The sequence below is a fragment of the Trichomycterus rosablanca genome, chromosome 2 (assembly GCF_030014385.1).
Source record: "Trichomycterus rosablanca isolate fTriRos1 chromosome 2, fTriRos1.hap1, whole genome shotgun sequence".
Taxonomy (NCBI): domain Eukaryota; kingdom Metazoa; phylum Chordata; class Actinopteri; order Siluriformes; family Trichomycteridae; genus Trichomycterus; species Trichomycterus rosablanca.
Window position 1 is genome coordinate 34,443,849 of NC_085989.1, and position 26,850 is coordinate 34,470,698.

The window sequence follows — 26,850 nt, forward strand, 5'->3', positions numbered from 1 at the left end:
TCTTTAACAGCTAAGGCTTATGTAATGTTATCAGTTGCTTGGAGGAGGGCACTAGCCACTCTTATTTTTACACATAAGCTCACAAATTGCTTGTGTCACAGGCTAGTGGTTGGTTAGTGTTTGACACAGAGTTTGGCGAGTGTAGCATGATTGGTAAGGGAGACAGCAATACCTTCTGGCACATTGAGTCGTTTATATAATATCCTGCTTTTCTCTCATGCCACTCAAAAGCACATTGGTCTTCTTGCCATGTATTTCAATTCTAGATATGTTTTTTAGTATTTAATAATACTAATAATTGCTGTGTATTACCTCAACATATTCGATTCTTCCAATAGCCAGATTTTCATTGGGTCTAGGTGCATGGAACATGATGCAGCCACCAAACTGGTCACTTCCAGTTTCTTCTCCGAATCTTCCTTGAAAACAGGTCTGTGTGGCAAACTCCCCTGTAAAGATAGATATAATCATACTAACCAGCCTTACATAGAACAGTAAGTAACCTCTAACGTAAATATTTTGTGCACTATAATGTTTGTAAATGGATTTTTATCTAAACACGTGCATTTCACTCCAATCGTATATCAGATTAGATATATTACCAGAAATTATGCACAAAACCATACAGAGTGAATACTGTAGTAAATATAATACATAGGAAAGTAATGTTTGATCAACAGTGATTTAATTCCTACCTGTATTAAATCCATCAGGACAAGCATTGATTGTGCCGCTCCATTCTTGGTTGGTGGATCCACGAACAACAATGTTTCTGGTGAGGACGCCAACCTCTGCCCTTGCCTCAAACACAGTGCCATCAGGAAGTGTGACTGACACCCCCAGGTGGTTGTACGTCAGAGGCTGAGTCAGGGTAAGGGTCTTACCATCAGCGGACACAGATGCAATTCTTCTAACTTCATTCTCTTTCTGGCTGTGCCTGCAGAGTCACATTTTAAAAAATTGGATTTATATGTTGAACTATTTAACTATCATAAGTTTACTGTGTGTAAAAAGAAAATCCCTCAACCAGCAATAGTATAATATACACCAACTACAATCAACTTGTGAAAGAACTTAAATTAATGATTATTATGGACAATAGATGGTAAATTGTTCTGTACCTGTGCCCTGTTGATGCAATGACAATTTCATCTCCGACTTTCCATGTGACTGAATCCATTAAGGTTAGAGTATCTGAGCCATTGTTTGCGGTTTTGGCAAGGCGGGTCCAGGTGATAGGGATAGGGATACCTAGAGAAGCAGGTGTAAATCAATCTGTTGAATTAAATATGTTACATGGAACAGTTTACAGATGCCAACTTGATAAAAAGTCCAGTCCTTGCATATTTGATCTTTTGGACCAAATTAATGCAGTTAATCCCAATCCCAATTTAAAGACCTTAGGTCTGCCAAATTAACTACTTTCTAAGAATAGATTTAGGTGCAAACTCGCTCAATTAATTATACATATAATGAATATAATATATAATGTTCCCCCTTCCCCTCTCTCTAAAGATTTGCTAAGCCCTGGCATATCCAAATTATAATGGTCTGATTGACTGGTGTACCATGCAGGTCCAGCACTCCCTCCCTGACCCCCAGGGTTTTGGCTCCGTAGATGGGAAGTTCTGTAGAGCGCAGGTGACCATACAGTGTAATAATGGCTTTATGCTGAAACGGTTTGTCCTCTGTGCCAATCTGAAGCGCTCCACCATCTGTGATGAGAATGTTCTCTGCCTGCAGCTCGATATCAGCCTCATCGAAAATTAACTTTCCACCTGAACATAAAAGACACATTCATAACCTACATTTTGGAAATGATACAGCTTACATGATCATTCTTTTATCAGAAAGTTGCTTCAATTTCTCTAGTACACAGATAAAATGGACAAACTTCATCTCAATACAAAATAACACTGTTACTCTAACTCCATTAAAAGAAAGATTATACTTTTATTAAAAATAATAATAATAAATAAAAAACCTTACTAGCTTGCATACATTGGAATACATTGGATTTGACATACCTTGAATCAAAAGCATCTTTAACACTGGTGTGCTCACATCCAGAAGGATTGTCTGGTTTTTAGTGATAACAGCAAAGGTACCCTCCTCAGGAGGTAACTCTCCACCCCAGGTGTACGGAGACGACCACACATCAATGTAGAAAAAGTCAGCAAGGTCCTGAAATCAGTAAGCAAAAATTATGAGATCATTATAAGTCTATATAGCACTATTTTACTTTTACATACATTTCTGACATAATTGCCATATGGTGTGACAGTATACACCGTTCAGGCATAACATTATGAACACCTCCTTGTTTCTACACTCACTGTCCATTTTATCAGCTCCACTTACCATATAGAAGCACTTTGTAGTTCTACAATTACTGACTGTAGTCCATCTGTTTCTCTACATACCTTTTTAGCCTGCTTTCATCCTGTTCTTCAATGGTCAGAACCCCCACAGGACCACCACAGAGCAGGTATTATTTGGGTGATGGATCATTCTCAGCACTGCAGTGACACTGACATGGTGGTGGTGTGTTAGTGTGTGTTGTGCTGGTATGAGTGGACACAGCAGCGCTGATGGAGTTTTTAAACACCTCACTGTCACTGCTGGACTGAGAGTCATCCACTAACCAAACACATCCAGCCAACAGTGCCCCATGGGCAGCGTCTTGTGACCACTGATGAAGGTCTAGAAGATGACTAACTCAAACAGCAGCAATAGATGAGTGATCGTCTCTGACTTTACATCTACAAGGTGGACCAACTAGGTAGGAGTGTCTAATAGAGTGGACAGTGAGTGGACACGGTATTTAAAAACTCCAGCAGCACTGCTGTGTCTACTCATACCAGCACAACACACACTAACACACCACCACCATGTCAGTGTCACTGCAGTGCTGAGAATCATCCACCACCTAAATAATACCTACTCCGTGGTGGTCCTGTGGGAGTCCTGACTATTGAAGAACAGGGTGAAAACAGGCTAAAAAGGTATGTAGGGAAACAGATGTACTACAGCCAGTAATTGTAGAACTACAAAGTGCTTCTATATGGTGGAGCTGATAAAATGGACAGTGAGTGTAGAAATCAGGAGGTGGTCATATGTTATGGCTGATCGGTGTATACAGGTAAACGATTACAAATGATAATAAAGTCATAAAAACATAGTTTGGCATTATTTTATGTTTGAAACCTATGCATTGCTGCAAATTTAAGCAACTTTATAACTATTCTAAAATAAAGCTTTATCCCTAAAGTTTGTTGTTATAAAGTACAACTTTTATCTTTGTTTTGTTAATTAATTAATTAATTTTTACAAAATACATGTGTAAATCACCAGTGTACTACATAAACAAAGGCTACAGGTGGCATTAGTGGTACAGTGACAAGGTCTATAGCTCTATCAGAAATTATAAAATCTTTTTTAAATTTATTTAGTCATTGCATATATTATTTTTAACTAAATTGTGGTTGTTAAAAATACTGTTTTCCACCCTTTTTCCCCCCCAGTTCATTCATGACCAATTGGAGCTTATCTCTCTAATCCCTGCTGCCAGACCAACCCTGATCAAGGAGAGCTGAGGCTGTCACGCATCCCCTCCCATTTGTGCTTAGCTGATTGCTTCTTTTCACCTGCCAAGGACGGCGTCTCACAGAACGCAGTATCGCGTGCGGACAGCCACGCACTATGCAGGCACCTAAACCAGTCAGCAGAGGCCACATTTACACCAGCGACAAGGAATCGTGTTTCAGCTATTGTCCCACCTCTAACGACAAACAGCTAATTGTGTGTCTGATAGCAAAGCTGAGATTTAAACTTTTGAAAATTTGAGATCTCAGCACTGGTGGGCTAGTGCGTTTTATCGTGCCACCACCTGAGAGTCATTGTAAATTCTTATCAGAGTTCTAAAATTATTGTTATGCTGCAAAAGACAATAGATATCATTTGATGGTCATGAGATTTACCGTCTTGGCAAGTCCTCTGTCTCCAACCTTCAGTAGAACTTTGGTCTGCTGGGACTGTGGATGGGGTTCAGTCACACAGATGACCTGTGTATCATTAGCTGACTGGATGACACACACCGACCCTGCTATTGTCACGCTTATATTCCCTCCACTGTTTGAGCAAAACAAATGACAAAAAGCAAACCTTAAAAACACACTTCACTTGTATAAACAGTACTTCAAAATTTGCTATGGGCTCAATAAGTGTAAAATGTAGGACAGCTTTAAGTACAGTGGAAAAATACAACAGTATTGTAATAATGTTCATTATTGTTTTATGGCTACCTGGCTATCTGCTACCTCTACCAAATTAAAAAGTTTTGCACCCAGTTTAGTTTCAAACTATCTGTTAGGTAGTTTACCATTTCACTTATTACTAAAAAAGTGCCAAACTGGAAGGGTGATGGGTGACATGATGGCTCGGTGGGTATCACTGTCGCCTCACAGCAAGAAGGTCCTGGGTTCGATCCCCAGGCGGGGCGGTCCGAGTCCTTTCTCTGCGGAGTTTGCATGTTCTCCCCGTGTCTGCATGGGAGCTCCGGTTTCCTCCCACAGTCCAAAAACATGCAGTCAGGTTAATTGGAGACACTGAATTGCCCTGTAGGTGAATGGGTGTATGGATGTGTGTGTGTGTGTGTTTATGTGTGTCTGCCTTGCGATGGACTGGTGCCCCATCCAGGGTGTTACTGTGTGCCTTGCGCCCATTGAAAACCCTAATTGGATAAGCGGTTAAGAAAGTAAGTGAGTGAGTAGGAGGGTGATGGCAAATCCTTGCTTCTTGGCTCATAATTTTACGTACACAATGACATAATATGTTTATAACAAACTAGGCTATTTTTGCACTAAATGTTAGTCCAACATTGCAGCTCAATGTAAACTTGGCTAGCTAGTTATTACCAGGTACCCACTGCTGGAGTCTTTACCCTTGTTGACACAAAAACCTTGCAAACAAACAAACAAACAAAAAACCTGCCAAGACTCACATTATAAGGTTTATAAGACTCACATGGTTTCAACTGGACGTTGCTGATTATACATTTGATTAGTTGGTAAGTAAGCAGAGGAGCTAAACACTACTTTTTTTCCAAGTAAAAAAAAAAACCAGATTAATTGGTGTTATAGTGGCAATTGTTGTGTTTTGAACATGTTATATTTGTTGTGTTGTGTATTCAACACTAATCCTTTATTTATAATTCCATAACAAAGATGTTTTTATTTTTTGGGAGCCTGAATTGGGTGGTGTATCATTTATAAGAACTCTGTTTTTAGTGTTTATGCTTGTAGTGTAAGCTAGCTTGCTAGTATCTTTAATGAATTAGGCTGCATGAAAAAAATGTTAAAAACACGGCTTAATTCCCCCGAGTTCCAACTTGGTCATGCATACTAAGCACAGATTAACAAACCTCTAGTTTTCTATTATGACTGCAGTTTTAGTAATATGCAGAAAAAGAGTTAATACACGGAATAGAATCCAGAATGTTTTTCTTTGTTTGTGGACATTCAACACATGTCACTGTGTAATTACTGACCTGAAACCAGAGCCAGTAATTGTAAGTCTTGTGCCTCCAGCTGTCCCACCCCTGCGTGGTGACACGTCTGCGATGGCGGGAGTCAGGCTGGTTTTGTACGTGTATCCATTTGTGACACTGACTGATCCATTGTTGTTCTTTACTAATACAGTGCAGGCCGTTTCCACTTGAGTTCCTGTCACAAGCATGAAAACACACTTTATGTGTATTCTTTTCTCTTTACCTTTACATTTCCCCTCTTTTGACTATGATCTATTATCCATTATATTCTAAAACATTGTTAGAATGTTTTACTGTCATGCAATTGCATGTTTTTTTATGGTGGTTAACATGAAAATGCATTGTAAGAGCCTGCATTCAGTGTACACAATGTCTTGATGTACTTTTTCTTTCATGTGAAAGATTTGCATAAGCTGGGATTTGTATGTATTTATACATTTTAAATCTTATTTTGTCAGTAAATACCAAAGCAAATAATTAAATAATTATTTGTAAATAATTAATTATTTTATGTTCTACAGGGTTAATTACTGAGTGGTGGTTTACAGATATTTTAAAAGTCGAGCCACAGATAGTCATTGCTTCTGGACTAAGTTTATAGGGATTCCCAGACCAAGGTATTGTGTCTGTAGTTTCATGTTCTCCACTTCATGTCTTATTTAGACTCAGAATTATGTTGAGCACCCTTGTGAATGCTTCTTTGATCGTATTTGTTTGTTTGTTCTGTGGATAGTCTGGGCGGCACGGTGGCTTAGTGGGTAGCACTGTCGCCTCACAACAAGAAGGTCCTGGGTTCAATCCCCAGGTGGGGCGGTCCAGGTCCTTTCTGTGCGGAGTTTGCATGTTCTCCCTGTGTCCGCGTGGGTTTCCTCCGGGTACTCCGGTTTCCTCCCACAGTCCAAAAACATGCCACCAGGTTAATTGGAAACACTGAATTGTCCTATAGATACCTAGCCGCTAGATGCACTAGTGCATTGTAGTGCCGGTCCCAAGCCCGGATAAATTAGGGAGGGTTGTGTCAGGAAGGGCATCCGGCGTAAAAATTGTGCCAAATCAATGAGCGATCATGAGGATGACCCCTGAAAAAGGGAAAAAGCCGAAAGAAGAAGAAGTTCTGTGGATAGTCTATACTGTACTTATAGACCCAAAAGTTGGGCCTTATATTCTGGTGAGGTACTTAACACATATAATGTGAACTTTATTACACAAGCATTCCCTTAATTTCCCTTAAATGATTTGCCATTGTGTGGTATGAGCCTAGTCTTACAGTTACGAGGGGTATAAATTTCCCTATATATTAAATCTCATATTTATTCTGTGAATTCTTGAAATGTTTTAGCCTTTTTTTTCTGATTTGACATGCATATTCTTTTGAAGTAAAACAGTACAAAAACCCAATTAATAAGCATTATTATAAGTAGGGATGCATCGATACCATTTTTTCCCAACCGAGTACGAGTACGAGTACATGTATTTTTGTACTTGCCGATACCGATACCTATTTAGAATACCGTTTTTTGTTAAACAAAAACACACGTGAGAAGTGACGAGAAGTTTAATGATACCACGTCCAAAAATGCACATCAACAAGTAGTGAGCGATCAAAGTGTTTGTGCGCTGACGTGAGGAAATCAAGGAGGAAAATAAATTAATCTGAGTGGATTTGGCAACACGAATAGCATGGATTGTTCTGTAGTGAGTTGGAGGTTAATAAATATTTTTGCAATGCAGTGTTGGTGTTTTGTTGTTATGTTTTGTAGAGAACGATCAGGTCAGAAATACTGTAAAACGTGTGTGTGCCGGTGTATTCTGATATTATCTATATTATCCCCCTGTCCCACCGGTTTACACTCCTCTCCTGCGTTTCCCCTCACACCGTATCCTGCATTCTCATTGGCTGTTCGACATGTCACTCACTGCCAGTCGCACATCTGAGATCAGATATCTCACATGCTAGACGAGTGCTCGGCGAGCCGGTTGGATCGAGTTGTTGGATAGTTCACACTTAGCGAATGCCGAGTTGCTCCCGAGCCGGCAAATCTAGCGCCGACCAGTCACCGAGCGAAAATCAGGGCAAAAGTCGTGTAGTGTGAACCTGGCATAACGCATCAACGTGCACTAGGCACACGGTATCGGATGTTTAGTATCGGAGCCTCGTTTGCGAGTACAAGCACGAGTTAATGAGCGCGGTTTCGGGCCAATACCCGATACCAGTATCGGTACTCATGCATCTCTAATTATAAGGGAGCTGCATTTACTTTTAAGACACTATTATTCTAATTTACCATTGTTGGCTGGAACCTGGCAGTAGAGGCTGGTAGAGTTAGAATTTATTCTGTCGACATTGCATTCTTGATTACAGAAGAAGACCTTGGAGTTTTTGGGGTCAAACCCAGAGCCTTGAAGTGCTACTATCGCACCTCCTCCATAGCTTCCTGCATTAGAACAAAGCAAAGCAAATGCAGTTGTTACTATTTATTAGTCTTTTTACTGCTAGAGACCACTTCATGAAGTAAAATTAAAGAAAAGAGCTCCAAGTAACAGCAACAACTACATTAACCTTTTTAACCTGAAGGTTTACATTTTATACCTTCACTGGGTGTGATTTTTGTCACTCGGAGCTCATAGGTGTAGTTAGCCAGGGTCTGAGCATAACCTTTGACCTGATGCTGGAGTGAGACTGGGAATATTCCTCCTGCATGTTCACCCACAGTGCACTGTATAGTTGTGTCCGTAATGGAGGACAAGCTACACTTTGCACTGTCTATCATCACAGAAACAATACTGCTGTCTGAGCCAAACCCAGAACCAGTTACTGTTATCAGTGTTCCACTGGGACCTGTGGAGAGAAAATATAAAATAACTCAACATCCAAATCAAAAAAGGAATTTTCCAGGAATGTCTAAATACTTTTGGTCATATTGTTTACATTCTAAAAAAGGCACTGAATCATCTTACCTGTTGCAGGGCTGACACTGGTGATATTAGGAGTTTTGTCATGGGTGTAGTTGAAGCTTAGTTGTGGGTACTTCACTCCAAACACCTGAATATTCACCTGTACCTGTTTTTCTTCATTAGCTGGTGTCAAACACTTTACCAAGGCTGGAGATATCTCAACGATGGAGCAGGGATTTGACCCCAGCATTACGCTGGTGTTGCCGGCAACAAATCCATTGCCTGTGATGATGAGTGGTGTTCCTCCTGCTAGACTGCCTGAGCTGGGCTGCAGACTGGCCTCTGGCAGGCTGGTAAGTGTAGCAGTTTTAGATGCCAGTCCTTTGCTCATGACTACCACCTGCACGGTATGGGGACCAGCAGGCAGAGGACCAACCTGCACTGTAAGGTTGCTGTCTGTTACGCTCATGACCTGTAATGTAATGTCATCTGCGGACACTCTTAGATCTTCGAGAGTAGTTCCAAAACCACTGCCAGACACAGTGACAGTTGTTTGGTTTCCACTAACAGAGTTAGGAGAGACAGAGGAAACTGTTGGAGACAAGGATGAAGAATATTCAAAGGAACAGTCAGCACTACAGGAGGAAGAGATAGCTCCTACTTGAACGGTGATATCTCCTTTTTGAGCTGTAGATGGAGACGTGTCACACAAAATGTGAGTGTAATTGCTGAACACTGGGATGCATGGTGAGCCAGCCACCATGACTAAACCATTTGTCAGACCAGAGCCAGAAAGGAGGAGACGAGTGTAGCCAGTTGTGCTGCCTGCTTTCGGAAAGACAGAGTCCAACACAGGAACAAGTACAAAGTACTGGAGTGAAGTACTCGGCATAGCAAGTATTGCCGTGCCCAGGTTGTTGACTCGGACTTGGATGGGCAGAGGAGTGCCCACAGGTGTTTTACTGTCTGGGCTTAGGAGGCAGGTAATTTCAGTGAAAGTGCTGTTGATCACATGACACAAAGCATTTCCAATTGTGACCTGTAACAAGATAGAGGGCAGATTCATGGGTTAGAGCATGGATTTTAAAATGAGTGGCGATGGACAGAAAAATTAGACACTATAATGGCTAGTCACATCAAACATACTTACATCAAACAACTAGACAAGCTACTGCTTGAAAAAAATGCACTCTGGATGAAGTGTCAATAGTGATTTTTTTGGTGCTTTAATTTAACTACTTCCCTTGGGTCCAGAATCAGCTTGGTGGTCAGCTGTCCAGCTCTTTCTTACCACCTCCTTACAAATTTGTCTAAACTTAGTCTTAAGTGTATATGTGAAGCACCTAATGGAACTGACTGTAACCTTACTCACTCACAGGGACACAAGCTTTAGCTTTCACCAGCAAATGTCAAGACATGCAGGTGGCCCAGATCCACATGGAACTCAAATGAAAATTGAAGCTTCCTTGAAAAAGGTGATCTGCCACGTCAAACCTAACAGCCGCATGACCCCACTGAAGCAGTATGCATCCAGTCTACAATGCTTGTGGCAGCCAACTTCAAAAGGTAATCAGACACTGACCGAGTCCCCAGAAAAAAAACGATCAAAAGAATGCTGGTAAACAGCTGACGGTAAAAAGAGTTGGGAAAAGACAAGCCCAGCATCCCTGAAAATGGTCCAGTGGTGAACTGGTCAATGAAATTTAGGTCTCTTGCAGCTGCAGCTAATAAACACATTCACTGATATGCACCTTAATGCTCAGTGCAGGCCTATAATGACAGGGCAGGAAGGCATGATACTGTAATCTGCGCCCCTGCCCCTATATGGCAAGTACGCCTGTTACAGGATGTGAGGGTTTAAGATTAAACCTATGCTCATACACTTTATGGTAAAAGGTATGCATACACATAACTTTACGCTGAATTGGATTAGTCAAACATAATAACAGGTGTAAATGCGAACTTTATTCTTTTGGAATAATTGTATCTTTTCCTCACCTCATTGGCACAGGTGATGTTGCTGAATTTGGAGCCTTTGATGATGATGAAGTCATGCGTGGTTCCATAAGTTGGTGAGACTGAGTTGACAGTGGGGCTTGCACAGCTGGATAAACTGAATAGGAGGCTGTTGGAGATTCCAGAGCATTCAGGAGACGCCTCACACTTAGATGCTGAACTGCTCACTTTTGTTGAATCTACAAGGCAGTAATAGCCTGTTGTTTATCTCATTTGTAATTAGATTAGAATTGTGCATGTTATTGTGAGGGATGTATTCAATCATGAGGAGTTATTCTTAAGGCACATGTTGATAGCATTAGATATGGCCAGAATAAAGACCTGAGTTAGTTTGATAATGGCAAAATTGTTATGGCCAGATAAATGGGTTACCTGTGCATGAATGAGAGGAAGGGCAGTAGAAAGGTTAATTTGCAAGGAGTTGAGGTAATAAAAGTTGTTTGGGGTGAATGTGGTGGAGAGTTGAAGAGGAGAGTGCAGGCAGGGTGAAGTGGGTGGCACAGAGAGGCAGGAGTGATTTGTGATAGAATTGTATTTGCTAGAGTGAAAGGAAAAATTTCTAAGACAGTAGTGGGGCCTGCATGCGCAGGGGAGGGGTGTAAGTTAAATTGGGAGAAGGGTGCTGAGAATGGAGGCACCTTGCAGGAGAGGCAGAGGTAGGCCAGAGGTTTAAGAATGCGATGTGGGAGGACATGCAGGTGGTTGGAGTGACACAGATGGATGCTCAAGACAAGGCAAGATTGAGACGATTAATTGATTAATTATGGTGATCCCTAACAGGAACAACCAAAAGAAGAAAATGAAGGTGTGTACCTGACATCTGAAGGGCCTGGAACCCTCCTACAGAGACATTTAGCTGACTGCTTATCTCCTCCAAAGCTCTGACATTCACCACACCCTGCATGCTTGTCTGGTTTGCAGAGTCGATGAAGCCACTGCTGTAATAGTACACCCCAGGTGCTGTGAAACGGTAGCTGAAAAACCCTGTAGACAAAAGAAACGTGTACGTGTGTATGTGTGAGTGACACACACCCATGCGTGTATAGCCATAGGGGTGAAATTCTTTTCATACACTTTTTGTCACAAAATCAGGACATGATGAAATAAATGTTTTCTTTTGTTCTAAAAACTTAAAACAAGATGAAGATCCAGATTTAGAACAAAACGGAGACAGGCTGTCGTGAACCAGAACAAAACACGGACTATTTGAATGACATTTGAATTTTATGTTGTTGAATAAAAAAGCCTTGTTTTTTTGTGATTAGGAATTTGGTACAACCTTTACAGAAAGCTGTTTGCATAAAATTATGTATTTTTTGTACGATAATGAACTTTATGAACTTTGTAGAACAATATGTGTTAGGTGATGGGGTCTCCTGTACCTTTGGCTGTTTTATTATTTCCACTGTTAAAGGCCACTCCGTCAAACTTAGTGCTGCTGGGGCTGGCCACACTGAACACTCTATAGCCAAGACCCTGAACAAAAGCAGGAGCTTCCCATCTCCACACCACTGTGTCCCCTACAGATGCTGTCAGTGCAGATGGGCTCCATGCGTATCCCTGACTAAACTCTGAAAACACACACAAGAAAACAGGTATATGCTTGTTGCTCATATTGTAGTTGAAAAGAATTCTGCTAGTAGTGTAACAGTGTCATTTAATTAAAATACACAAATATTTTGTGCCCTGCATTATATGATTCTGTTAGTTCAGTTGGAAATTATTTTGGCAATTAAAATGAACAACCCCCAACCTTATATACTGTATTAATACCCACTAACTTAAAACAAAAAACTGACAGCAAAGTTGCCTGTAAACCTACTGGGGTCGATGCCTTGGTTGGTAATGGTATATATTTGCTCATTTCTTTTAGTCACACACTCCAACTGATTGTCCATTGCAGCAGTCAACTCACAGCGTATGTCACCTGTAGAAACACACGGTTAATTTAATCAACTGTCTACTGATTGCATAGCATTTGTCAGTTATGTTGCAATATGAGACATTTCTGAATTAGGTCCAGCCAATAATCTCAATTACTAGATTGATATGGTTTTCTATGTTTATACAAATTCAAATCCAAAGTGGCCCAACAGAAAAGCATATTCACAGTGGTGTCAGGAGACCTGGAGGTGTAGCAGTTTAAGTAATTTGGAGATCATAATAAGCCCTGATTACTCTCATCTCTTATTTAGTAGACTTATTTAGAAGGATAAATAAAATAAAATAATGGGAACAAACTGTAGAACGTAATGTAATGTATTGAGTACTAATAAAATGAATATTTGCTACAGCACATTAAATTGTTTAAAAGAAATATATTGATAACATAAATCCTGCTGAAATTTAACAACCATACAACACTAGTGTTTTAGACTTTGTTGGTGTGGTAGATTTGAAACAAAATTATATTAAATTAGCTTTATGTTAACAGCTAAGCCATTATACAGTGTATATATATATATATATATATATATATATATATATATAGACGAGGCATAACATTATGACCACCTTCCTAATATTGTGTTGGTGCTCCTTTTACTGCCAAAACAGCCCTACAACTGTGATGCACTGTGTTTTCTGACACCTTTCCCGGACCACTTTTGATAGATACTGACCACTGCAAACCAGAAACACCCCACAACAGCTGCAGTTTTGGAGATGCTCTGACCCAGTCGTCTAGTCATTACAATTTGGCCCTTGTCAAACTCGCTCAAATCCTTACGCTCGCCCATTTTTCCTGCTTCTAACACATCAACTTTGAAGATAAAATGTTCACTTGCTGCCTAATATATCCCACCCACAAATGGTGAAGAGATAATCAGTGTTATTCACTTCACCTGTCAGTGGTCATAATGTTATGCCTAGTCGGTATGCCTAAAATTGGTACACATTTTAATCAGTGTAAAAGCGTTAGACTGGTGAGAAAATAAATGAGTTTGTTACCATACCAAATGTAACTTCATTGTCTTGTAGGACAGGGTTAAATCCAGAACCAGTGATGGTCAGTTTAGTGCCTCCATACAGTGAACCAAATTGTGGGGAGACACCTGTCACGCGTAAGACATACTCAATGGTTGCATTCACACCAGTCCTGTGTATAAGCAAAAATGGAGATCAAATAAATGAATCATTACATTTTAATTTGCATCACATTTGCTTTTTACCACTCAATAGCTTGAAAATGCACACTACCTCAATTTTTTTAAACCCCCATAAAACTAAAATGGCTTTTTTTTGTTGCATTTTCTCACTTTTTCTCCCGATTTTTAGCGCGTCCAATTTTTACCCATTTGCATTACGCTTTCTCCCTACTGGTGCTGACCCCCACCCTGATTGAGGAGAGCGAACTGACACACGTCCCCTTCAATACGTGAACAGTAGCTGACTGCATTCACCAGCCGAGTTCATATGCGCATCAGCCCTGTGCACAGAAAGCCACACCCTGATTAGCATTATTCCACCACTCTGTGCAGATGGCATCAACCAGCCAGCAGAGGTCACATTTGCATTAGTTATGAGGTCCCTCTACGGCTCCCTAACTCTGTATGAACAACAGCCAAATGTTGTTCATATTGCCGCCCGGATGGCAGAGCTGAGATTGGATACGATGTATTCGAAAGCCCAGCTCTGGTGTGCTAGCGTGTTTTACCGCTGTGCCACCTGATCGTTTAGTTGTCTTACTAAATGCTGTAAAGTGCTCAATAAATGTTTTAAATGTAATTCAAAATGCAGCATTTTCTTCATTTCTAGCCTGCTAGCTAACTGCTAGTACAATAGCTTGAATTGGTCACATATAGAATTCAGGATTATAATCTTTAAGTCACAGGGTGGTTAGAGTTCGTCATCCACTAATCTTAAGGGGAAAAAACTGTTAGTATGGCTATAGATCAGCTATATAAAAGTGGTATACAATAACATTGCAATTTTGAGTTTATGATAACTTTTAAGTAAGTATGATTAGTTATGATTATTTAATGTAATGCTACCTTATTTGGGGAAAGCCCCAGTTCCCCACTTTAACTTTGATGTTGTAGACAGCAGGGGGTAGTGCAGGTAATACACAGGTGATGTTTTCGTTCGCCCACTGCAGCACTCCACATTCACTTTTACCAATATGTACAGAGCTTCCATTGGCCCTCTCTCCAAAGTTTGTACCCACAATAGTAAGGAACTTGTAACCTTTACCAGAAAATGTAATTAATAGTGGTTAATTACTCCACCAAAAGTCTCCATCTTTTAACTGTCAGTGATAATTATCTTATAAGCGACCAAAAACACAGTTGATTGACATTTTGAATTACAGGACACAGATGGCACAGTTCAGGTTGTGCAAGTTGCACTAGTGGTGATTAACGTTCCTTTTTTTGGTACACAGTAAGAACATCTGATGTAAACAGGAGGATTACGTGGAGACTAATACGTCATTGTTGATAGATAGTATTACAAAAGTTAAATAACAACATAGCAATATTACCAAATACACAAATCCATGCTGCACATTGTGAAAAATTGTGAAGTTTGTACATTTGTGACAGTATAATAGGGAATTTTTGTTGTAATCCAGGACACTATGTACTGTGCACTATGAAAATTAACAATTAAAATAATTTGGGTTTTTTTATCTTACTAAAATAGACATTTGTGGCTTTGTTGTAGATTTAGTTAACTTTAACACACTGCAATTACCTACTCTTCTTTAGGAAGCGATCTTACCAAAGACTGTTGTTGTTTGTGGGCTGGTTCCAGTAATAGTGGCTGTCAGGGAGGTGTCATACGTGAAAAGGTCTTTTGCTGTTGCATTCATTTCACCTGTTTTTACTGCCACTGTTTTGGCTCCTTCTGATCCCTGAAACACAAACAAGCACTAATATTCTTTTTTTTTTCCTCTTTTTCTCTGATTTCCCCCCCCAATTTTCTCCCCTAATCTAGTTGTATCCAATCCAAATAATACTTATCCAAGAATAATTTATCATTTAAGTTATTTAATCGGTTTGTTGTTTATTTATATGTTTTAAATTGGATTAATAAATTGATTTTGTAGATTTTTTTATATCATTCAACTTTGTATTATTATTATTATCATATCATTATTATTAATTATGATTGACTACAACTGATGACTTCTCTGAGCTCAAACACAAACTATCACCTTGTGCACCGTAGCTTACTCCTTCGGGTAATATCCACGTCCACAGCCAAGTAAGCTTTACATTGTCAAGCTTTACTTTGTTGTGGATCTTATGGACAAAGCAGAGGCGTCTTTTTTTACAGTTGTATTCAAGCCCATGGCAACCATGTTCCAGCAGCCTTTCTGTAATTCTTTTATTACAACCTAAGCATTCTGATCAACTTCCTCCAAGCATAAGATTTTGGGTCAATTTGGGTTTTTCCCCAACATTTGCAATAGATTATTGTTCCAAGTACTTTCTGATGGGTACACACACACTAGTTCTGTTTATATGATATTTGCTGGGCACAAAGAAATCACCAGCTGCAGTCAATTATAATCAGTAAAAATACGTTTAATTAAATTACAGATCTGTTTAGACCACCACATTATTAATCCTGGATGCTGTGTGTATGTTTGACTCACACTACTTAACAATAAGCATAATTTTTTTCTCTCCTCTTGGCATTAGCTCCCATGGCAACTTTTCATGTGCACTTTGGGTTTTTTTTTTTCCCACACTCTGTCTCTACCCCTGTTTTTGTCACCTATTAATTATTTACTCATGTTACCCTTTTCCTCTGTGATTAATGTTTGTATAAATACTCTTCTGTTCTGGCTGTTCCTATGCTAAGCATTGTTTGCTGTTAAAAACAGCTTCTTAGCTTCTTATATTTTTAACTGTTACACCACTGTGCATAAATAAAGATTAATACCTCATAAAATGTATCTAAGATTAATAATTTTAGATTGTAGTGTAATCACTACAAATTTTGATCTTGCAGGCTTTTATAATGAATATATGAATATAGTGGAGTCAATAAGTGCAACACAAGACTTACGAGCAATGTAAGCGTAAATACTTACAGCAGGCACCGTGCACAACAGCTGGTTGAGATCAACACTAATGACATCACACCAAGCATTCTCAATGCTGACCACTGTGTCCGGGCTGAAACCGTACCCAGAGATGGTCAAGATTGTTCCACCTATAGAGAGGCAGATTAAAATGTGTTAATGAATTACAGGGCAGGGTTTTTTAATACAATTGGTAAACTACATTTGTAAAACATTGTGGTATAATTTGTAAAACATATTACATAGCTTTTTATAATAACCACATTAAAAGGTACAGTTCAGTGCTTATTTGTGCTTTTATGGATTTAATTGGTTTCTCAGCAGAATAAATGCTTGCTTTTATTCATTACCAAGGCAAGGACATTCATTACCAAGATCTAAAATGAGGTGCAGTTTCTTAGATTACCCATGTAGTTAGCTGGGAGGAGCAAATAAGAGTTTGCAAATAATTAATAAGATGATAGTGTACTGAATAGTATGCAAAATCAGTAGCTTACATTAATAACAGTTCTGATACAATTTTACAAATGCTGCAATTATTGCAAACAGGAGTATAAAATCAAAAATGTAAAATAATTAATGCTTCCAACATTGCTGCAACAGCTTATGAAAGACGATTTCCTGTTTCAGCATTTATGTTTTTGTTCCAGAATGGCTTTGGTTTTGATATGGAATGTCCAACAAGCTTTTTGTAAGGTGTCCACATATTTATAACCACATAGCACGCTGTTTAAATTATGGTAATATATGTTCAATATATGGTATGAAGCAGCAAAACCTCTGATTAATACTTTCATATTAGCAGTATGCTTAACAAATCACTTTAAGGTTTTAGGTCATTACATTTAAAATAAAATAATTAAATTTAGGTAATAAATGTAATTATTAACAGGATGCAAAAATTCCTGTAAGTAAATCTACAAAGAATTTACCATTAACACTGCCTGCTGTGGGGGTGATGGAGGTCACGTCCATCTGATAGGTGAAGTTAAAGCTGCCACCTTCATAGCGAGCAATGCCCAATTTGGGGAAACTCACAATGACTGGATACAAACCAGCACTTGAAGGTTCAACACTACAGGTCAGAAACGTACCTAATACAGAAACAGTAGTTAAATACTTGATTCGCTTATATGCACAATAAATAACCAATACAGCTTGTCTGAACTCCCACTCACTGGTAACCTGCAGAACTGAGCATGAGACATTTCCAATCTGTACTGTGGTATTAATGTCAAAACCAGATCCTGTGATGTTCAGAGTTGTATTTAGAGTGCTGGCTCCTGAAAAAGTTAAACAGCAATAGAATTTCATCATTGGCACTGATTCAAAATAAAATATCAGTCAGTACTTGCATTCCCAAATGATCATCTATTTTACCTTGTGTTGGGTAGATATTTTGTACTGTAGGGGTCTTTGCTTCACTCCAGTTAAAGCTACAATCACCTGTACAGTTTGAAATGATGCCGTTGATAAAAACTTGTACCTGAAAATTAGGCAAACCCACAGTTTTTCTATCATCTCACTGTATAGTTTTTAAATATGACCTTTTTTAACATTTAGAAAATAAATGATGACCCATTCTGTTTCCATATTTTGAAATTTATAACGTTGTCACACAAGCTGTGGCAGATATCATAACCTGGTTGCTGTCATCAATACACTTATTTGAGTGTCATACCAATGTATAGCCCCAGTTCCAAAAACTTAAAAAGTTGGGACGGTAAATGAAACACAACAAATAAAACCAACCAAAAACAGTAATTTGCCTTTTGAACTATTGATTTTTGTTAATATATACAACAATGCAGTATCAAATTACACTGTGTTTGGGCAACAGTGTCAAACCACCACAGCTATCCAACCTGATCCTACTTTTGTTGCCTTTCATAAGAATGACTTTGCAAAAGCAGTTACGATTGCTAACCCTGTTTTCTTGCCATAGCCCTCAGCTGTTCATAAGTATTTCAAATATTAGTATCAATTAGTAAAATAAACAGTATTTATTTATTTTACAATAAATAATTTTAGTTTGTTTATGGTAATTATTAATTGTTGTATTAATCGAAAGGTTACAAACAGTTTTTTTTTTCTATTTTATTTATGCATTTTCTCCCCTCCGACGACCCGCGCAGCCCTTTTTCACCAATGCATTTTGCACAGGCACCTCTCTTTCTGCTAATCAGGGTCCTTACACAGCTTTGGAAGACCCCACCCACATAGTCCGTCATCCCGCCCTAGCAGAAACGTGTCTGTACTGCCATTTATGCCTGCTAGATGGCACCCAGCTGACTGGTGGCAATGCCAAGTTTCGAACCGAGGAGTTCAGAATCTCTGAACTAGCGGAATATCCTGCTGAGCCACCTGGGCACTGTAGGTTACAAACAGTTCTTAAGCAAATATTAAAAACATTATGTCTTTGCTCAAAACAATTACCATGTACAATTATTTTTTACTTCCCACCTGGTAGTAAAATGTGCAAAGCCACCAAATATTTGATTTTACAGACACATTAATTCTAAATTATAAATATATACAAATCTAACTGTGTAGCCTATTTCTTTGTAAAAATAGAACAGAAATAAACTTGAATGATAAATAAATTTAATATAATTTTACTTTTTAAGTCTATGCTCTTTTACTAGCTTTTTCAGCTTTTGGTGATTTTGAACATGATTAGCCCTTATTTGTTATTAAATGTAATGATGGTGGTGATAATGCAGACATTATCTGTACTATTATCTGTACTAAATCATTAAATTGATTTAGCACTGAGTTACAAGGGTAATAAATTATAATAAATGTACCTGTGTTCTGTTTGTAGGGACTCGCAGGTGATCTCCCATTATGCTTTGTTTGAACAGACCTCCTTGCTGTTTCACTGTTGCTGTCACAGAGGGGTTTACACCCACAACAGCAGAGCTATTGATCTGGTAAAAAAACACACAAATAAACATTTAATATTTGATAAGTTTCTTAACATAAAGGCGTTTTCAGGAATGAACAAAAGCCTAGCTTATAAATGTCATTAATTTGTTCTAGCATTGATACTAAATGTTTTGGGTCTTTTTTTCTTTTCTTTTTATTGTACCCCATTTTCTTTCCTATTGTAATTAGTTCCACCTCCCAACCCTGTTATACTAGAACTATGACTCTGAAAGTAAGGACTAGCATGTGCTTCCTTTTAAACACATGAACCCAGCCACTAATTCTACTGGAACTGTGGTTCATGACAACAGACTGCATAAGCAATCAAAACAGAGACTATGGTTATGTTATAAAACTAACTTTAATGTTTAGGATTAAGAATAAACAGATAAGGGCAGAAGTTCTGTAAAAGCGCTAAACTGATAAATGGCACAAGTAGTTCCCAGGGAATAAAAGTTGTCCATGGTGGAGGTCTTAGTGAAGTTACCAGTCAGAAAGCCTAAAAGTGGGCCTAGATTAATGATTTAATGTTTTGTAGTACTAAAATGTTGTAAATATGTGATATCCACATATAATCAAAATCAATTTTTTTTCCTTTGAATGTTGTTGATACTACAGTAAGAATTCTACTATATGAATTTAAATGAAAGTTGTTGTATGTTTTTAATGGGGTACTTAAAATTTGGAGACCTCTCTGCCAACTAAAATTAAATAACAAAAACAGCTGTATGGTGCAGAATATTTTGTGGTAGCAAGCAACAGACATTTATATAGTTGTAATGCCTAGGGAGCGTCAGTAATGTTGGCCAATGACGTTTAGGTTTTAAACACTACTTTAAATTAGACCTTACAGCTTTTAAGTATTAATTGATCTGCCTGGCCAACACACAGTATTCTGTATTTTTAACATAAAGCTTCATGTTGCAGGTGTAATGTTATGTGTAGTAAATTTGTATAATTACAACTGTCTTTATTGTTATCATGTATCATGTTAAGCTTTTATTAATAAGGTGATGCTGGTTCACCTGTAGCAGGGGCTGGTTGCCTGGGATAGTGAGCCAGTCAATTGTCCAGGCATAGCTCTTGCAACTTCCAGTCCTAGTCACACTTAGCTGTCCCAGTTCTGGAATACACTGCAAAGCACATTTCAGGTCTTCTGCACTGATGTTTACAGCCAGACCTAAAATAATCACACACACACAAAACACATACATGTCACATTCCAAAAACAATCTTGTGACAGCTCATTATCCCTAATTATTAGAAAATTAGCATGGCTGATAATATCTAGTTATATATGGTTTTAAATAACTTGTACAAATGTATAAATTAACAAGCAAAAATCTGACCTTCCACACTCTGGTCAAAGATATTCACGCTGAAGGTGCCGGTGAGAGGAGGACTGGCTCTCTGGGTACGGGTCACTCTGACAGTGGAAGTGTTTTGTGATAGTACCAGCTTGTCTGCACTAGAGTTATCTGTTTTCTGTAGGATCATTGGACAAAATAAATAAATAAATAAATGAATAATGAAACTGTATTGATTTTCCAGCAGAATAAGGATTTGGAAGATTGTAATAAAAATTAAAAGTATCCAAAGAGATAGAAGAAGATAGTCGTAGAAGAAGCAAGAGAATAGCTTCGGTGCACTTTGATATTAACTGTACTGGACCTGTAATAAAGTCTCAGGAACATTACTGAAGGGAAGGGAATAATCATTCATATTTATTAACCATTAAACCTGGTCAGGATTGTAGTGGATTTGGTGTCACCCTAAATTATTGGGGACAAGGAAAGAATGCACTGGACAGCATATTGATTACAGTGACACACATTCCTTACTTCCTTATTTAAGTCTAGGGGCAGTTAAGTTCAGTCAGTTCATTCTGCTTGCTTTTGGAAGGTTGGAGGGAATCATTACAACCAGAGGTACCAACATATGAACCATATTGCTTTGCAGCACCCACTTTACAAAAAAGATATCAGTTTGTGTTGTTTTTTAAGTGTATGAGAAAAACCTGCAGTATCTAAAATGCATAATTCACCCAATATTTGGATATCTGTCCTTTTGTTTTATCATTTTTTATCAAACTTGACTTTTCAGGACAGCCTACAAATATTTGATAAAAAGGTTGTTTTTTTTTACATTTGATTTTCTGGCCGAATGCCCTGTTTTCTTCTTGACCTTGGCCCACAAGTACACGACCACTGTTTTATGGCCTTGTACTTAAAGAAAATTGTTTTTACAAATGATCTTGAGACCTAGAATTTCTTAGAAATTAGTTACATTAATAACTAAATGACTACATGTATAAAAAAATGCATTTTTGAAAACCTATTTAACAATTCCTTGGTATTTGACATTACTGAAAAGCAAGTAACCACATTTGTGAAATTGACTGTCATGTTCTTTATACAAAAGATTTCTTTCAGTCGTATCCTTTTCATTGACACATATGCTCAGATGACTTGTGATTTACATCTACTATTTTTGGTAGTAAATTAATAAATTTGCAGTCATTGCTTATCTATTATAAACATGACCACATAAAAAATAAATATCTGAAATTCATGGTAATTCTTTTAAAGTTTTAATCTTGTGTTCCACTCGTTATGCTGATTATATGATTTGTAATGAAAAACTTGAGTAAAATGCAAAATAGAAGCATTTTGCACTAGTGGTTTCAGACATTTGGCCCCCACTGTAAGTTTATCATTTTAAGATTTGCCCTGAGCTCTTGAGGAACACTTGTGAAAATGCCAGTATTCTCACAAATACATGTGCTAACTTTGTGAATTGCAGAAATGTATATCTAATGACTTAAAGCTAATAGGCTTAGACAGAACTATGTTTTGTAAATTACAATAAATAAGGTTTGGTCTAATATTGAACTGCCCATTCTAATGCCACAATTTTACCTGTAACAGCACATTTACCTGCAGAAAGCCAACCTCTATTAGAGGAATATTAAAGGCGCAGTTGTAAGGAGAGGCACTGATCTCATAACTGAAATAAGATGCATTGGACAGCTTCTGCACAGACAGCCTCTCAATGAAACGACCAGAATCAGCAAGAGCAGGAGGTCTTCTCCCTGCAATAGCAACTAAAAACAAACACACAGGTAAAGAAAATTTTACATAAGTGTATTAATAAATCTTATGTCTTATATAAAAGCATAAGCGCATCATCACAAAAAATTGACACAATGTTGGTGATTTTTTTATATTGCATTTTGCTTCCTCTACTGCTGCTGTCCTTCAGTCCTAACTGAGGAGGGACACACCAACACGCCCCTTCTGTCACATGTACTGCAAATGGCCACTTTTTTTTTTACAGCACGAGGTGGGTTTAAATAGAGATCTGTATCGCACATACTGATCTCCTTTATCCCCATCTCTATGCAAGCACCATCATCCAGCCAGAAAAGGTTGTAACTGCAGCAGTTATGAGGAATTCCGTCCAGCATTCCCAAACCATGGATGAGACAATCATTGTCTGTACAGGTGCCCGGCCTGCCGGTAGCACAGCTGAGAATTGAACTCAAGAGTTCAAAATGTCAGCTCTGGTGTGCTAGTGTGTTGTATCGCTTCTCCACCCAAGCATTAGTTTTTTAAGGGTATTTGTGTATTTAGGAGGAATGCAATCACATGGACAATCACAAGGACAAGCAAGTTAGCTAAAACTGCCTTCAATAACTAATTAGCATTAACATTAAAAAACAAGTACCTTTGGTTATAAGTTCTTCTTCTAAATTGTGCTTATTGCCTTGTCTCCAATTGGCTTGTTGTGGTGTCATGGTTTAACAGTAAATGAAGAAGTGTGTTATCTGACTCTTTATCACTCCAAATGCATACATTTAAAAAAAAAAGTTACAAGCTGCAGCTTTAGGTTTTAGTTTAAAACTGTAAAGCAACCAAAGAATTGTATGCACCATTGGGGTCATCAAAAGTAGCTGTTTTTCCAAGCTGAACTGTGTCTATGTAGAAATCCCCAGTGTCTTGGACCAGATCCACCTCCAGGAGTTTGTAGTTGCTCCCCTGGAAGCTTGTCTGCAGGCTAGATAAAAGCTCCACACAGGTATATTTCCACCTGCAAGCAAATGTATTATTAACATATTGCTTTACTTCAGAATACAACACAAACCAAAACAAGTATTTTGTATGATTAAAATAACTTGTGAGTAGTATTTCTAATATTTTTTAGGTTTTATGTGTACTGCTGATCAAACTTACTCATTTCCTGCTTCAAACAATACAGGGATTATTGTGGTATTTTTGCTTATCATTCCTGTAGTATTCTGGTAGGTAAACACCACTTTTACTCCATTTTTTAGGTTCCCTTTATATGCAAAGCAGAGCTGGAACACAAAAGAATGTAAAGAGCATTATAATTAGCTTAGCAGTTAAGGTACTGGACTAGTAGTCATAAGGTTGCTGGTTCAAGCTCAACATCGCCAGGCTGCCACTGTTGGGCCCCTGAACGAGGCCCTTAACCCTCAGTTGCTTGAATTGTATTCAGTGATAATCGTAAGTCGATTTGGATAAAAGCGACTGCTAAAAAAGCGGCTGCTAAATGCTACAAATATAAATGTTTGGTGGCTTGAGTGTAGCTGCTTAGCCATAAAAATGCAATCTAGAAAGCTCTAACAATTGTTATTGTTGGTCAGGCAGTTTGGAACTCATTGGTGAGTGTTGTTGGTGCTTCTTAATCTTTCCAAAAAAAGCATTGAAACCTAACCAGGTGCAGCTTTTGCTGTATGGAAATTGTTTTACTTTGGAAAGGTGGCATTCTATAACAGTGCTATGGTAGGAGCTTTTTGGTATGACTCATCATAATGCCAATGTTTGTCCATAAATGTGCATCTCTGTATGCTTGATTATTTGAATTTATTATCACTGGGTTCATCTGAAATAGCAAAATCCAGGAGTGTCTACCTATTTTTTTACATGTAGCATATGAAACCGGTTTACAATGACCTGACCAAGCACACGTATGGAATATAAAACTGACTACTTTTACTGGTAATGCTTGTATGCCAGATAATACATGGATACTTACTGTGTCATATAGCTGCAGTGACACAGGTCCATAAGTTACTCCAGATTCAGTCACATCATCTGATTTAAAGAGAATGGTAGGGTTCATCAGAGACCAACGTCCACAGAAGGCCTCAGTGTCAGCAACCCGTGTCCCTCTGCCAGTCAGATCCCCTGTAAACTGAAATGGTGCAAAATACTTGTAATGCTCCTTCAAATGAAAATGTGCCCTTGAAAATGTGTCAGCGGCATGCTAAATGAATCATAATTACTGTGAATGACAAACAAATACAGATTAATGCCAAAAAAGGAATATTCTACAATTTTCTGTATCATTGCTAGAACTGTGGAACAACATTCTTCTAAAAATTCTCTATAGGTTGGTTTAATGATGCCTAAATCTCTGTTTTGTTTAGCCAGGTTGTAATCTAGTGACTACACAGGCAATATCATTTTATTTTAATTTTAATACTTTTTAAAGTATTAATTCACCCCTCATGCGGGGTGCTGGAGCAATGGGTGCAAAGCACACAGTAACACCCTGGGCGGAACACAAGTGCATCGCAGGGAAGACATACACACACACCCATTCACCTATAGGGCAATTCAGTGTCTCCAATTAACATGACTGCATGTTTTTGGACTGTGGGAGGAAACCAGAGCTCTGGTGGTGCAAACTCTGCACAGAAAGGACCTGGACCGCCTCGCCTGGGGATTGAACCCAGGACCTTCTTGCTGTGAGGTGACAGCGCTACCCACTTAGCCACCGTGCCACCACACCATATAACCACAAAAGCTCAAATCAAAAATTTAAATAAGGATTAATTATTTCACAGAATTTCTTGTTTTCACGTCTCTGTAGGTCAATTACTCTCTGGTGGACTGGTTTCCTGTCCTAGTGTATTTCCGCCTTGTACTTGGTGATCTGGGTTGGTGCTGGACCTACCACGACTTTAACCAGGATAAAAGTGGTAAGTAAAAACTTAATAAATTAAATAAAAATAATTGTAGCACTAAACTGACTTAGCTGTTTTATCTCTTGCTTACATATGTGCTTCATGTGAGCAAAACCACCCAGTACCAGATTAAAACTACTAACACTATGATAACAATAACAGCACTAAATAATTTCTAAATATTTAAACAATAAAAAATCTTAAAATTTGATGGCAAAACTTACAGACCTGCTATTACTGCATTTACTTACCCCTGTGATGTTACTTTCATACTCTCTGAAATATTTCACATCCAGATTTTCAGTATTTATAAGCTCCTTAGGACATTGAGCAGACACCATGGCCACCACTGCAGATGATACCTTAGGTCAAGAAAAGTTAAACACATTCATACATTAGAAACAAAGTTTTAAATACAAAAATCAAAGTGTAAATGTTATGTTATTATGTTTCTCTCATTTTGTCAGTAAAAAAAACAAATGTCAGCATAGGAACAATTACAGACCTCAGTAACTGTTGCATTATAAGGCAGAGGACTGGATGGTATTCCTCCCCACAGCAGAGTAAAAGTACTTAGATCAGCTTTTCCTTTAGTGACCTCAGTGATAGTGATGTTTAGTCCTGTTTCATGTGTCCAGTACTGAAGCTGCTTAAAGTCACCTGGCATGGAGAAAATGCTATTAGGCATGTATACACACTTTTGCAGGGCACTAGTCTTTTGCAGGGCAACACACACTCAGTTACTCACTTGCTCACTATTAATGGGGAAAATTTTGGGGAACCAGTTCTTCCCCAAGGAAGAAGTCTGTGGAGCCAAAGCCATTTGGACAATGGGACAACATGCAAAATTTCAGACAGTGATCAGAGGTGTAAATTGATCCCAGCTCCTCTGGAATGACCTGGACCTGTTCTTGTTTTTTGGCTGGATAAACTTTTGACTGGCTAATCATATGTAATACATGACTTGGATGAGGACTCTTAAGCCAATTTAATTATTATAGATGTCATGTTCCCTTAGCCCCACCACCCTGTCCCCTTGGTTCCTATGATACACTTCATTAAAGATTGAAATTGTTTGTAAAATTGCTTTTAAAACACATTTTTAAACCAGTTTGAAATTTTATACTCTTATATGCATGGAAACATATACACAATAAAACTGACTCATTGTATAGGGACATCTATTGTCTTACCTCTGCTGGAATTGAATGTGATGGTGTATTGAGACTGTTTGTCCACCTGCTGCTTTGTAACACTGACAGTGTCTGGTTTTATGGTCCACAGAGCATTCAGTTCATCTTGTAACACTTGTGCAGGTGCACTAACAGGGATTAGCCCTGTAACATGACACAGGGTAATGGCAGTCATGCTTAAAAATTGCTTAAATAAGTAGCTTTTGAACTTGATGAAAGATTTTGGTTCAAAAGGTAGTTTTTCTTA

General features: G+C 38.3%; 1 protein-coding gene across 1 annotated transcript in view; it reads right to left on the reverse strand.

The window, feature by feature from the left end:
* Positions 1 to 26,850, reverse strand: part of LOC134301482 (fibrocystin-L-like) — a 61,670-nt gene that overhangs the window by 18,724 nt on the left and 16,096 nt on the right. Inside the window, exons 18-48 of the mRNA XM_062986180.1 lie at positions 26,604 to 26,747; positions 25,916 to 26,070; positions 25,662 to 25,772; positions 24,477 to 24,635; positions 23,651 to 23,775; positions 23,350 to 23,507; positions 22,349 to 22,521; positions 20,768 to 20,903; positions 20,444 to 20,598; positions 19,298 to 19,420; positions 17,871 to 17,976; positions 17,669 to 17,773; positions 17,423 to 17,584; positions 16,500 to 16,621; positions 15,179 to 15,311; positions 14,452 to 14,644; positions 13,414 to 13,556; positions 12,282 to 12,386; positions 11,842 to 12,030; positions 11,273 to 11,443; positions 10,442 to 10,638; positions 8,507 to 9,482; positions 8,139 to 8,387; positions 7,834 to 7,983; positions 5,549 to 5,723; positions 3,981 to 4,131; positions 2,028 to 2,184; positions 1,569 to 1,778; positions 1,122 to 1,251; positions 696 to 937; positions 313 to 449 (exon numbers count right to left, since the gene is read on the reverse strand). Coding sequence (XP_062842250.1) covers positions 313 to 449; positions 696 to 937; positions 1,122 to 1,251; positions 1,569 to 1,778; positions 2,028 to 2,184; positions 3,981 to 4,131; positions 5,549 to 5,723; positions 7,834 to 7,983; positions 8,139 to 8,387; positions 8,507 to 9,482; positions 10,442 to 10,638; positions 11,273 to 11,443; positions 11,842 to 12,030; positions 12,282 to 12,386; positions 13,414 to 13,556; positions 14,452 to 14,644; positions 15,179 to 15,311; positions 16,500 to 16,621; positions 17,423 to 17,584; positions 17,669 to 17,773; positions 17,871 to 17,976; positions 19,298 to 19,420; positions 20,444 to 20,598; positions 20,768 to 20,903; positions 22,349 to 22,521; positions 23,350 to 23,507; positions 23,651 to 23,775; positions 24,477 to 24,635; positions 25,662 to 25,772; positions 25,916 to 26,070; positions 26,604 to 26,747 — 5,642 coding nt within the window. The remainder of the gene's footprint in view (positions 1 to 312; positions 450 to 695; positions 938 to 1,121; positions 1,252 to 1,568; positions 1,779 to 2,027; positions 2,185 to 3,980; positions 4,132 to 5,548; positions 5,724 to 7,833; positions 7,984 to 8,138; positions 8,388 to 8,506; positions 9,483 to 10,441; positions 10,639 to 11,272; positions 11,444 to 11,841; positions 12,031 to 12,281; positions 12,387 to 13,413; positions 13,557 to 14,451; positions 14,645 to 15,178; positions 15,312 to 16,499; positions 16,622 to 17,422; positions 17,585 to 17,668; positions 17,774 to 17,870; positions 17,977 to 19,297; positions 19,421 to 20,443; positions 20,599 to 20,767; positions 20,904 to 22,348; positions 22,522 to 23,349; positions 23,508 to 23,650; positions 23,776 to 24,476; positions 24,636 to 25,661; positions 25,773 to 25,915; positions 26,071 to 26,603; positions 26,748 to 26,850) is intronic.